The 12,891-nt window shown below is 44.3% G+C and overlaps 2 protein-coding genes across 3 annotated transcripts; one reads left to right on the forward strand and one right to left on the reverse strand.

Moving 5' to 3' along the window:
- Nucleotides 1-859: 859 nt before the first annotated feature.
- Nucleotides 860-6,918, reverse strand: LOC111857163 ((Lyso)-N-acylphosphatidylethanolamine lipase-like). Of its 2 annotated transcripts, none has more exons than XM_023837709.2 (9): nucleotides 6,844-6,918; nucleotides 6,205-6,279; nucleotides 5,667-5,752; nucleotides 5,185-5,289; nucleotides 4,704-4,992; nucleotides 4,245-4,414; nucleotides 2,878-2,989; nucleotides 2,297-2,483; nucleotides 860-1,221 (listed from the first exon to the last, which is right to left on the reverse strand). In XM_023837709.2, exons 2-9 carry the CDS (start codon nucleotides 6,225-6,227, stop codon nucleotides 1,132-1,134), a joined length of 1,062 nt encoding a protein of 353 aa, XP_023693477.2. In that variant the 5' UTR covers nucleotides 6,228-6,279; nucleotides 6,844-6,918; the 3' UTR covers nucleotides 860-1,131. The 2 variants fall into 2 exon arrangements, with proteins under 2 accessions (XP_023693477.2, XP_023693478.2); XM_023837710.2 differs by having other exon boundaries at nucleotides 6,793-6,863.
- A 29-nt stretch (nucleotides 6,919-6,947) lies between these two features.
- Nucleotides 6,948-10,877, forward strand: LOC111857164 (dolichyl-diphosphooligosaccharide--protein glycosyltransferase subunit DAD1). The gene is made up of 3 exons (XM_023837711.2): nucleotides 6,948-7,248; nucleotides 7,936-8,107; nucleotides 10,635-10,877. Exons 1-2 carry the CDS (start codon nucleotides 7,038-7,040, stop codon nucleotides 8,064-8,066), a joined length of 342 nt encoding a protein of 113 aa, XP_023693479.1. The 5' UTR covers nucleotides 6,948-7,037; the 3' UTR covers nucleotides 8,067-8,107; nucleotides 10,635-10,877.
- Nucleotides 10,878-12,891: the final 2,014 nt, after the last annotated feature.

Genomic DNA, 12,891 nt, shown 5'->3' on the forward strand with positions numbered 1-12,891 from the left:
TCCCAATGTAGCGAATAAAGTGGTTATGTACCATTTCATTTCAGCCACGCGAGCCCATCCCACATTCCATAGCAAGTCTAAGCACTTCCCATTCATCTGGCTGTTCCATTCAGCGCTTGCCAAAAGTGCGGTCTTCATTTTACGTTCACTCAGCACACGTGGTCATTACCCAATCTCATATGCTCACAAGGGGGCGCCATTTCCTCAGACAAAAACCTTCTTCCCTGTCCAGGGATATATCTGCGGCATTATGCTACAGACACATTGTGTGTTGTACAGGATTCTGCATCTACATAGAGTACAATGGAAAGTAATGCAGTATTCATTCGGTTAATTTAGCAGAGATTGCTCTCACACTTGCAGATACTATAAAAATATAATATATAGGTATACAAGAAATATATATCTATTTTCTTTTTGTTGTTATAACAAGAGAATAACTGACAGGCCTGACCAGTTTCCTGAAAAGAATGGGGTGACAAAACGGGTGTATCGCATCAATGACATCACGAAAACAAATGGGGAAAAAATCCTGTTAAATTTCTAAGGTCCCAACTGGTCTTTATCAAGGGGTAAGGAAATGTGTTCAGTAAGATGAGTAAAACTGGATGCAATCATAATCAATGAGCACAGATTAATTAAATGAAAAACACACATTATAAAGTATGGTAGGGCTTATAAAATCTGGGCTAATCCATTAATCCATACTGGCCTCTACTGGATGAAAGTGCTACAGGCTGTAATTTTTCAAATCTGGCAGTAATTTATACATTAAACTGACTTCATTAAACAAGCAAGAATCAGACAACGAAAATACACAAAACAAAAAAAAAAAGAAAATCAATCGCTCAAACAAAGATTAAAGGCACCCAATGTGTTATTCATTTAATTTTAAATGAGGATATGAAATGGAGGCCATAATACAGGGATTATAGTCAAAAACACATGAGAGGCTTCCAGCAGAAGATTGAAAAATCCAGCAGGCAGGCAGGGGTCCAGGTTCCCACTTAGACTAGGGCACTTTAGTGAAGTCCAACTATGTCCAGCTCTCCTGAACCATCGCCAGCAGGCCTCTTCTGCCCCCCCACAGACATGGAAACTCCCCCCATCCCGTCTCTTCAAGACTTCCCTTCAGTCCACGCTGTCGCAGATGTTCCTCACCACTCTGTTGAACTCGTCTGGCTGGTCGGCGTAGATGTGGTGAGACGCTCCTTCTATCACCTGAGAGGGATATCAATCAGCATGGAACCATGGTCTCCCACGCGTGTGCTTCACACAAACAGCCCTAAGCACTTCCAGTCAAGACCTGGATGCGTCAGTGCTAGGGATGTGCAGACAATGTATTTGTAACTGTATTTGCTGAGGCACTGTATTTGTATCTGTATTTGCTGAGGCACTGTATTTGTAACTGTATTTGCTGAGGCACTGTATTTGTATTTGCTGAGACACTGTATTTGTAACTGTATTTGCTGAGACACTGTATTTGTATCTGTATTTGCTGAGGCACTATATTTGTATCTGCATTTGCTGAGGCACTGTATTTGTAACTGTATTTGCTGAGACACTGTATTTGTATCTATTTGCTGAGGCACTGTATTTGTAACTGTATTTGCTGAGACACTGTATTTGCATCTGTATTTGCTGAGGCACTGTATTTGTATTTGCTGAGACACTGTATTTGTAACTGTATTTGCTGAGACACTGTATTTGCATCTGTATTTGCTGAGGCACTGTATTTGTATTTGCTGAGACAATGTATTTGTAACTGTATTTGCTGAGACACTGTATTTGCATCTGTATTTGCTGAGGCACTGTATTTGTATTTGCTGAGACACTGTATTTACACCATCCCCCAACCACAGTCAACGTCCACCCTTCCCCCAGTCTTCCGTCATTAACCTCCCACACTCACGCTCCGACTCCCAGCACGAGTTCTTACCCAACCTTGCCAACAAATTAAGCCCCATCACAGATAACGGCTCCCTGCTAAACCAAACAGACCACAGCACTACGCACAAATGCCAGCTCTCCCTACGATGGCACTCTTGATGGCCCCAAAACCCTTCAACCAGGGGCCACCATGGATAAGGTCACTTTTTTTAAAGGTGCTGGACATAAGAGGGGCCAAACTTCAACTTTATCATTAGCCAATGATGTGCATTAAATAAGTGCGTGACACAGGAAGGGGGCCCTCAGAGAGTCAATCAGAGTTCAGCTGGTGCCCCTAAGGCCCCGCCCCCTGTAAGTGGAAGCTTCCTGACATCCATGTCACCATTTAAACCCCCCACCCGCTTACCACAGTGTAAGTGTGGCTCCGGGGCCTCAGCTGCGCCACCCTGCTTCCCGTGCTGCTGTCCATCCAGGAGCGTGCCCCGTACAGCAGCGTGACTGGGAGCTCTGGGGGGAGAAGGTGGACCCTCTGCAGCATGGGCCTCCTGGCCCAGCCCAGGGACTCCGACATGGCCCTGAAGCCCACCTCCCCACTGGAGGAAAGACCAAAGATGGCATCCTGCATTCAAATGCAACGTCAGGCGAGCGCTGATGAAGAGCCAACACGTGCAGGAAGGTAGACAGAGAAAGTCACATCCCACTTTCAAAAGATGTTCTCTACAGTTTTGAAACTAGTTTGACAATGACACCAAGCTTTAGAACAATGCTAAAAATCACCACTCTTCATTTGATCAAAGGTGGACACATTATCCTTGGGTGTGGCGACCCCTACAGGTGGACTGTTAGTGCGTCTGCAGGAATTGGGCAAATATGATATTACTTAAGATGCTAGACAGGTTGCAAGCCACAGTTTCCCAGGAGAACCGTGAGCGTGGAGGGCGCCTTGATGGAGTGCGTGAGAAAGGCTTCGGAATGGGCACACAGCACCTCGGCCTCTGTGCATTGCAGTGGTAGATGTACTGCGTCATGGTGTCGTCATCAAACAGGTCCTCGAACTTTCTCTTGAAGTCCGGCCGGAATTTCTGCACCAGCCCTGGACCTGAGCGAATTACAGCAGGACGGACAAATGGTCATATCAAATCCCTTGACACTTAGTAATTGCAGACGAGTGAAAATCTTGTGTTTACAATCGCAGCGATGAAGTAGTGCAAATAAAAACCAGTCCAAAAAGGATGTGCACACGAGACATTATAATAACAGTGTGCAAAATAAACACAAAGAATGGCCATATGAATGGAAGTATGGATGTGGTGGCAGATTAACAGACCTAAGACAAAGTAGGAGAGCTAAAGCAGAGCATTAGGTAAATGCTTTTACTCTTTTCCATCTGATCCGCAAAAACAAAAAGGGAAAAATCCACAAGACCACTTGCTTAACTATTTACTTAAATTAAATAATACCACAATATACAGCCATAGAAAAAATCAAGAGACTACAACACAATATTTTGTTTCACTCATTTTTCAATTTATGGGTGTGCAGCTGTGAATAATATGTACTTTTTTGCAAACTGCAGCCTGGTTCTCTGATTCTCCTTGATGCAGAGCTTTTTCCTTGCTTTACGGGACTTCAGTCCTGCTTCTAGGATCCTGATATGATCTGTCCTAGCAGTGCACTTCACACCTGCACTTAATGTTTACCATTCCCTTTGAAGGTCACTTGATCAATCAATCAATCAAAATACTTTATTGATGTCATCCTCCGATTCATGAGAAACTGTCAGATAAGTTAGTTAACGGTCATCTCTGGCATTAGAAAGTCGCTTCCACATACTACCTGGCTGGTTTCTGGTCATTCCCAGTGTCTCCTAGTGCATCTTATTCTTGTGTCCTACTGTCATAGAAATGTTGAACCTGGAAGCAGCCTGCTGCTCAGTGTAACCTTCTGCCAGCAGAACCACGATTAAGCCAGGATTTAAAAATGCAGATTTGTTTAAAAATATAGAGTGGCCTCTTAATTTTTCTGTGGCTGTGCGTGTGTGTATATATGAACAAACGTTTCCATGTCTCAAAAAGTTTTTTGAGATACAGAGATCAAAAGACTGCGTGACTCTATCCTCCACTGACTACTTAACTACATTATCAAAGACCTCTTCTCTCGCAATGCTGACACTCTTAAAGTCACGTAACATTAAACTTAAAGCAATATGCAACTTACCAAGCCATCACAAGTATATTTAGGCTCCTACACATTCCTTATTCAGGAGATGCTGATGCAGCATGTTCTGCTAGCCAGCTAATTAGCTACAATCTTCTGAATGTACTTGCTGTTAACCCACCCTTGCCCGCGCTTACCCCACGGTCCTGCCGCACGTATGACGGCTAGAGGGTTGAACAGAGTGACAACAGACAACACGGCCTTCACCCAGCGAGGGAGCTTCGGCTTCTTGTCGTCTGCACCAGCCACCACGGGCTGTGGTCGCTCTGGGAAACCCCAAGGATCAACCAGGATCAAGTGGCAGACCCTGAAGGCGAGGGGACCAAGAAGCAAAAGGGAATCCGAGAGAGGGTGATTTTTTTTATACTAATTGCTTGTGTTCGATATTTGGGTTGTTTAACTGATTTATTACAATTCTACATATTGCTTTAGCATTTCTCAACTTTTCTGCCAATAAAACACATTTTAGCTACAGGAAAGAGGGAGAGATGTAATACAGGCAGCAATGCAGGCATCATAACACTGTCTTAAATATCTTTTCTGCTGCTCAGTAACGCCTGAAATGAAGAAGAGCAAGAGAAGTAGCTCAGGCTCACCTCTCAGGGTACTGAATAGCATAGGAGGTTGCCAGGTAACCGCCAAGGCTGTGACCCAATAATATCATACGTTCTAGGCCCAGGGCCCGCCTCCAGTGCTCGATGGAGCCAACGGACTTCTCTTCCGCCTGAACTGCATCCAATGGGAAGGGAGGCCGGGAGCTGCGGCCGAAGCCCAGGAGGTCGAAGGCCATGACTGGCCGGGAGCGACACAGGGGGTCTAGGTTCCGAATCCAAAGCCCCACCCCTCCCCCAAAGCCATGGACCATCACCAGGGGTGTCTTAGACACTGGAGGAAAGGCAGCGCTCAGCTTCAACTGGTTTAAGTCCCTTACTGTCTGGATCATAGCAGGATCTTCATAGAAACAGTCACACTACCTCATTTGATTATGATGGTTTTTACTTTGATTCTTTGTCATATATGCCAGAAAGAACAAACTCAGTCTCTACATGACAAAAACAGAAAGACAGGACACCCTACCAGGTCCTGCAGGTTTCGGAGAGTTCCTACTGGTTACTGTAAGAGTCCAGATCCTATCCTGAGTAGGAAGAGTGACAAAACGAGCCCAGAGATCATTCTGAATACCTAGACAATGAGAAAGGGGCATGTAGCGTTAGCTTGACTGCTTAAGACACATGCAAGGAGAAACACAAGACATGATTTATGTAGTCACAAGCTAACAGCAGCCCTGACAGACCACTGCCCCCCCCCCCCAACCCATGTAGCACTCTAGGTGATGATCACTGGCCCTGACTGGCTACATAAATCTTTCTATATTTACAGTGTTTGTAAGTGGTAAAGTGGAAAAAGTCCGTCATGGGCAAACAGCATTGTGCGTCACATAACAGAGTACTCATACATACACATAAAAAGCAGAACCACCCTTTTAGGGCTAACGGCAATGAAGACACTGACACGGCATGCAGTCTCACAGAGCACATGGAAACATAGCTGAGACTCACGGGCAAGGATTTTCGCCTCTGTGCTCTTTAACAGTGACATGGAGGTCGGTCTCCAGGAGGGCCACCAGCCCCACCCTGATTCTGACCTGGGCACGTTCATCAAATGTAGCATTAGCGCCCACACGGCAGCGGACATAGTTCAGTATGACACTGATATTCGCGGAGTTTCATAACTACTGTGCATTTGCCATTCAACAAGGCATAGTCATTACTGTGGTTGCGGGAACAGGACAAACCTACAAATATGGTTATATGCTCATAAATGGATGGTAATGTGGCACTTCGAAAATAAAACAATCACAATTTTCCAGGACTAACACGGGTAAACTGCTAAACAGCGCCGCCTTGGGGCTCATAAAATAAAGATAAATAAAAACACAAGCGATTTCTTAAACACGTGTTTGCAGTACAGGAGAAAAATTCGAAAAATTTATTAAACATACCTAAAATTGTCTCAAATGAAACAAAATTCTTTATTGGAGATTAAAACAGTTGCGATACATGTCCATAGTTTTCCATGTTCGACTCGGACACTTACTCCTTATCAGCACCGTCATGCATCGCAATGCACCAGAGACAGCTCGTCAAAAGCTGTCACTCCTGCGAGACAGGCCTAAAAAGACATAAGTGCAGGATCTGTTTCATCTGATCAGTTGCGGTGTAAAATGAAAGCTACGGGCGTCCATGCCAGTGTTCTGTCGAGTTGAGCTACTTTTTCGAGTTAGGCTACCGTATACGTAGTGCTAATCGACCCCCCAAAAAATTACCCTAACACCGTTACCTTAACCCCTAAAACCTAACCCTAATCCCAAAACGGTGGGACTGCACCTGCGCAGAAAGGCTCGATAACATGCCTCGATAGGTAGCTCAACTCGTCAGAACACCAGGATTAACCTAATGACCCAGACTACTGGCTTCGTAATGCGAGCAGTTCACGGACAACCCGGATAGAAAATGGGACACATATGAAAAAGCGATATGAAATGTTGCGTATATCACTACGTAACCGCTAATAAACGCCCACCACGGGAGGGGATCGGGATGCCCTTAGAGTAATATTCTGCAAAATTACATATACGCCTTTCGGGCTCCAGCATTCGTCTAATGTTCTCTTTTGAATACTGACATTATCATTGTTATTATTAAATCACATCTATCTGCAGTCGTGCACTTTTACCACCATGATGCATCATGCACTCGCTTTATGCCAGTCTCAATGATACAGCGTTATATTTTAATAAAAAAAAAATATGATATTTTTCCGGATCAGCAGTGACGGGGGGGTTCACGTTACAGGCACATTTCCGGGTTATTTGCGGAGCACGGCACCGGACTGCGGCTTCATATCTCCGAAATCCGCACCCCGGAGCCATGTCCAGCTCCGTGCTCTCCGTGATATCCCGCTTTTTGGAGGAATATGCCAGCAGCACGCCGAAAAGGCTGAAGATCGTGGATGCATACTTGCTTTACATTTTGCTAACGGGGGCGCTGCAGTTTCTCTACTGCCTGCTTGTGGGCACCTTCCCCTTCAACAGCTTCCTGTCCGGGTTTATATCGTGCGTAGGCGCCTTTATTCTTGGAGGTAAAACCCTAGTTATTTATTAATAAGTAGTTATTTATCAGTCTAAATCGTGTTATTACGTTATATGTAATTGCGTTCGAGTTTAATCGCCATTTCCCCCTTGCATGTTATTTTTTACGATCTCTCCGTTATAACATCACCGCTGCCATTGTGTAAAGGCATGCATCCATTTCTTTCTGTAAATGTATGAGAAACTGTGTTTCTTCCGGATTGTTGTTGTGCATCTCGGATGCTCCGCTCGGATACACTGCTATACTGCATGCGTAGCGCTACGGTTATCTCTCCCTACTTTTATCCCAAAAAGTGTGGGCCTTAATGTCTGTTCCGTTTTATTACACACGTTTACGAATATTTGTTGAAGTTTGTTCCGTTGTTTTGACGAGTTGAGCTACCTGTTGAGACGTGCTATCGAGCCTTTCTGCGCATGTGCAGTTCTGCCGTTTTGGGATTAGGGTTATGTTTTAGGGGTTAGGGTTAAGGTAAGGGTTTTTGGGGGGTTAGGGTTAGGTCTATCGATTAGCACTACGGTAGCCTAACTCGACAAAGTAGCTTAACTCGACAGGACACCTGTTCAGTGTCTGAGTAAGCTGTCTCAGAACATTTCCATGGTGCACGTCATGAATGCATAGTACATGACAGGTAATAGATGATAATAATAATAATAATAATCAATCCCGTGTCTCCCAGTCTGCCTGCGCATTCAGATTAACCCCCAGAATAAGGGGGAGTTCCTGTCCATCTCCCCGGAGAGGGCGTTCGCCGACTTCCTCTTCGCCCACACTGTGCTCCATCTGGTCGTTATCAACTTCATCGGCTAGCAGCCACGGTCTTACTCCGCCGATCCACAGTTTTCCATAAGGTGAGTGTATCCCGAAGGACGCAGAGTGCAAATATATTATATACCGGAGGTGCTGTCGATCCTACCACAAGCAAAAGCTCAGTCAAGCACTACCCCGTTCTACCAGTGCTGCTGCTATGGCTGCGGCCTTCAATGTGGAGAAATTAGGGACGCCCCCCCCCCCCCCCCCCCAGGGTGATACTGTAACTTTTGGGGAAATCAGTACATACAGTCTGAAATGTTTTATTGTACAGCAAAATAACAAAAGCACTGACAACAGTTTCATATAAAAAGAAACACACACACAAAAAAACTGAACCCTAAACGTAGCACCCTGTCTGTCACAGACACATAGAAAAATCAGTGACTGTAAACACTCCCTAGAAAATACATCTTATAGAAAAATATTGTCTTTTTGTTTCTGTAGCAGCTGTTCAGTCATTGATTGCACTGGTTATTGCCTACTTTTATTGGTTACAGTACTCATAAGCTAACGTAGGCTTTAATGTAGTCAACGTACAATAATTAGACAACAACAATATACCATGTCTGCCTCAGGGGATGTCTGAGGTATCAGGACTCGAGCGATTCCACTCTGTGCCGCCCGCTCTTTAGCCGCTCAGACGTGGGCAGCACCTGCAGCGTGCCGTCTCAGGTCAGACATCCCTCCATGGGCAACCGGTAAAACTGGATGGCACACTGTATGGTTTGCCTTGTATTCGTCACCAGGGACGGGGCTGACCCTCTGATATGCTGTCGCGCATTCAGACCTATACTTCGACAGCCTCTGACGTTTCACGGCTGGGCTTGGGTTAGCCCTAGCAGACATCAATATATATTTAGGCTTCTTCACAGCTTTCAGCTGTGAAGGACAACCAGCTGTTTAGGGCTAATGGCAATGAAGACACTGACTTGACATGACAATCTCACAGGGCACCCGAAGCTTGTATAACTAATTTGACTTCAGTTTTCCTTATACTTTGCTCTTTGATGAGCTAGTGCAGGGCTCTTCAAATCTGGACCTCGATTCCAAATCCAGGCCTTGTTTTCAGTTCTCCCAGGTAGTTAGTTTAATAATTACTGATTCTGATTGGTCAGAGGCTTCACACCTGGCTCTGAGGTAAAGGAAGGCTGGAAAACCAGCAGTGCTCGGACCTCGAGGACCGGAATTTGAATAACCCTGAGCTAAAATTGCATCCTTTATTGATTCAATACGGTATTTTATGTTCCAATATGGGATGATTACTTAAGATTTATTATGTCTTTAGCATTTCAAAACACTAATCTCTCTGTCTCATTGTTTTATTCCCTAACATTTGAGCAGAGGTGAAGATTTCAGGTCCAGAGAGTACAAATCCAGACCAGGATTTTGTTTCAACCAACCAGTTGAGTCCTCTGTGACTGTGAGTCTTTATGCTCAAGTGGTTGGTTGAAACGAAATCTTGGGCTGGATTTGTAGTCTCTGGACCTGAAATCTTCACCTCTGCATATGAGCTTACAGACGATGGAGCATCATAAGATGCCAGTTGCTGTGCTCTTGTAACATTTCACCTGGCTGGCAGGTGTGGCTGTAATTGCACACACCTGTCCAAAGCTGTTAATGGGTATGGGGCTTCTGTTATTTTTGTGTGTCGATTTAATAAAAAGAATAAATCACTGATACTAAGATTACTACCTCTCTGTACAGGTAAGGTGGCCGTATACTTCAAACGATGTTTGGCCAAAACGAAATTGAACATGTCTGCGAGAACAATCTAGGATAGAAAAAATGATAAACATCACATATTTAAAACGACACGGTTGCCTTGTTCATTATGTGTCACGTCGCAACACTAGAGGGCGCTGAATGCTTTCAATGCAACAGATCCACAAACATACTGTATATGGTGAGTGTGAGTCATTTCAGTAAAGGGGATGACAGCTCCCACAACCACTATAGGTTTAATACTAGCAGTGACACAGACAGGGAAGACAACAATTTACACAACACCCATGGTTACACGTGTCAATGCATGCATTCCATGGCAATCGTTGCACGGTTATGACATTTACTATCAACGTAAATACATGAAAATACATATTAGTTTACGCTATTTAAAGACGTGCACGGTGCCGAGCAAAGCATGCCGGTAACTGCATAATCAGTCCTACTGACCAGCCCTGGGGCGTCACATCTGTCAACCAATCATGGCTCATTGGGGGGAGCAGAACGCAATGAAAATATTGTCCTTGGGAACCCTGCCCTGTCCATGCAGCAAAACCCTCAATGCCGCGGTAATTATGGCTCAAACGACATTGTATTGTTAAAACAAGGTTGATTCCTTCGATATTGTCTGAAGTATACAGCCACCATTAGATTGCTTAAACCAGTGTTTCTCAACACCGTTCCCCCAATTCCTCAACCAATCAAGATCACCAAATACCTGCTACATTTGTGTTGGTAGCTAGCAGGGACCAAAATGTGGACTGTCTGGGCGTAGCTGAGGATTGGGTTGAGGTATTGATGATATTTTAAACGCAATTTTTCTGCATGTGTTTCCCTCTCCAGATGGTCTAATTGAATTGTTGGGACCCTTTGACAGTTTCTCCTTTGGGCGACATGAAGACTTAACCGTTTTCTTTTCACTGAACATTACATGTTGTATAACCTCCCAGTGTTTAGGTTTGTAGAGATGGAGGAATGACATTGCAGTAACTTTCCCATTCCTCTGTTCATGCTCTGTGAAATTCTGAAAAGCCTCCTCTGTGTTATTTATCTTGTTTGAAATAAAATCAAAATGTGACAGTGAAATGTTCTTTGTCGTTCATTTATTAACAGTATTTGATGATTACAATAATTTTTTCTTACTTAAGATAGAGGTACAGGAAGATGTTTTGAGCTCAAGCTGATAAAAGTTGGAACGACCAATTAAACTTTACTGATTTTCTATTATTATTATTATTATTTTATTTATTTATTCATTTATTTATTTATTTATTCATTTGCATCATTCGTGGCTATCAACAGCTAACAGGATAACACGCCTGAAAACGTAGACCAGGGGTGGCCAATCTTATCCGCAAAGGGCCGGTGTGTATGCAGGTTTTCGCTGCAACTCCCTAATTAGGTCACGAATTAGAGGACTGATTGGCTGAAGAGTCCTCACACCTGGGTTTGACCAGCTGACCTGAAGGTTACCCCAAAAACCTGCATACACACCGGCCCTTTGCGGATAAGATTGGCCACCGCTGACGGAGACGGAGAGAAGGTGCAACTCCACACACGCAGAGCAGGGGAGGCAGGGGATACCGTGCGGGACCCCCATGACATAATTTATGACACCTTGTAGTGGTTAATGTGCCGGCCAAGCGACTTACGACGACTCGCACATACACCGAAATGTTGTTTTTTTTAATTTACTTTAAGTAAATGTGTGTAAAAAAGGTATGCAAAAATAAATTTTGGGTGGCGGTATGCTCAGCGGTGATGTGTCACCTAGCATTCACTGCACGCCATAAGCTGCCAGGGTACTATTCCTTATGGCAACGTCTGACATGCATCTGTCTCATTCTCACGTATAAAAGTCAGTGTGATTATCCTGTTCTGACGTACGTCCATCTCGATGTACAGCTTGTCTGTCGGAATGGAACTCTGCCCTACGATGTTCTGATACTGCATTACCACCAATAGCCAGAGGAGGTGCTGAAGCTCCCTTAGTGCCCCTACTTCCAGTGCTACTGATTTAAGACTAATGTGGTTCCTTGGGGAGAATCAGGGTACTGACCAATCCTAATCATACAAGATCACTTAATTAAATTTAAATGATGCAAGACAGACATCAGCTGGTAGGTCGACTCATTAAACATGTACATATTTACCTGTGTGATGTTAAATCCTGCACCGGATCCATCCTCACCACCTTCTACCGAGGCACCATAGAGAGTGTGCTGACCAGCTGTATCTCCATCTGGTTTGGCAGCTTAAAAGCCTCAGACAGGAAATCGCTGCAGAGAGTGGTGAGGACTGCAGAGGGGATCGTCGGGACTTCTCTTCCATCCATCCAGCACATTGCACTCAAACGCTGTCTCAGCAGAGCCCGTGACATCATCAGAGACTCCGCCCACCCCCACCACGGACTGTTCGCCCTGCTGCCCTCTGGGAAGAGGCTTTGCAGCATCAGGACCAGGACGGCCAGATTCTGTAACAGTTTCATTCCTCAAGCCATTGGACTCCTGATCTCATAATAACTTATGGCAACCCCTCCCCAACCCACCTCCCCACACTCACATGCCACTTTTTCAAGAACTTTTTCATTTTTAAAATGTCTTGCACTATAACTGAAACGGTGATGTACGCTGGTTTTTGCTGCTATACTGTGGTTAATATATTTTTTATGTTAATTACACCTATATACTATTTTCTATTTAGATTTATATACAAGTTTAAGTTTTCTAATATTAACACACTCTGCTAGGCCGACGGTGAGTCAATGCAACGTAATTTCATTCTGATGTGCACTGTGTATGTTCTGAATGACAATAAATGTGGCTGTTCTATTCAATTCAATCTATTCTAGTCTAAAGTGAATGATCAGATTCTATTACTAGTAAAATGGTCTGAGAGGACAGCCAGACAGGTGTCAGTTATGCTCCACCTTTTCTCAGGATATGCTTGCTTTTCTTCACTACTTACCCCCACTAAGATTTACTTCTACATCTACAGTTTCTTGGGCTCGTGTCTCTTCAGGTCAGAAGGTCAGGAATGTTCCGGTTTCTATCCTAAAGGCTCGTGTCAGTGGGAGGTTAATTCCTGGGTGTTACACTAG

This window comes from Paramormyrops kingsleyae, chromosome 4 (genome assembly GCF_048594095.1).
Source record: "Paramormyrops kingsleyae isolate MSU_618 chromosome 4, PKINGS_0.4, whole genome shotgun sequence".
NCBI classification, from domain to species: Eukaryota; Metazoa; Chordata; class Actinopteri; order Osteoglossiformes; family Mormyridae; genus Paramormyrops; species Paramormyrops kingsleyae.

Coding starts and splice junctions, on each gene's coding strand:
- LOC111857163 (XM_023837709.2), bottom strand. CDS start 6,227: ATGCATGACGGTGCTGATAAGGA. Junction 5,753..6,204: donor CATGACGGTGCTGATAAGGA/GTAAGTGTCCGA, acceptor GAACGTGCCCAG/GTCAGAATCAGGGTGGGGCT. Junction 5,290..5,666: donor AGAGGCGAAAATCCTTGCCC/GTGAGTCTCAGC, acceptor CTCATTGTCTAG/GTATTCAGAATGATCTCTGG.
- LOC111857164 (XM_023837711.2), top strand. CDS start 7,038: ATGTCCAGCTCCGTGCTCTCCGTGATATCCCGCTTTTTGGAGGAATAT. Junction 7,249..7,935: donor AGGCGCCTTTATTCTTGGAG/GTAAAACCCTAG, acceptor CGTGTCTCCCAG/TCTGCCTGCGCATTCAGATT.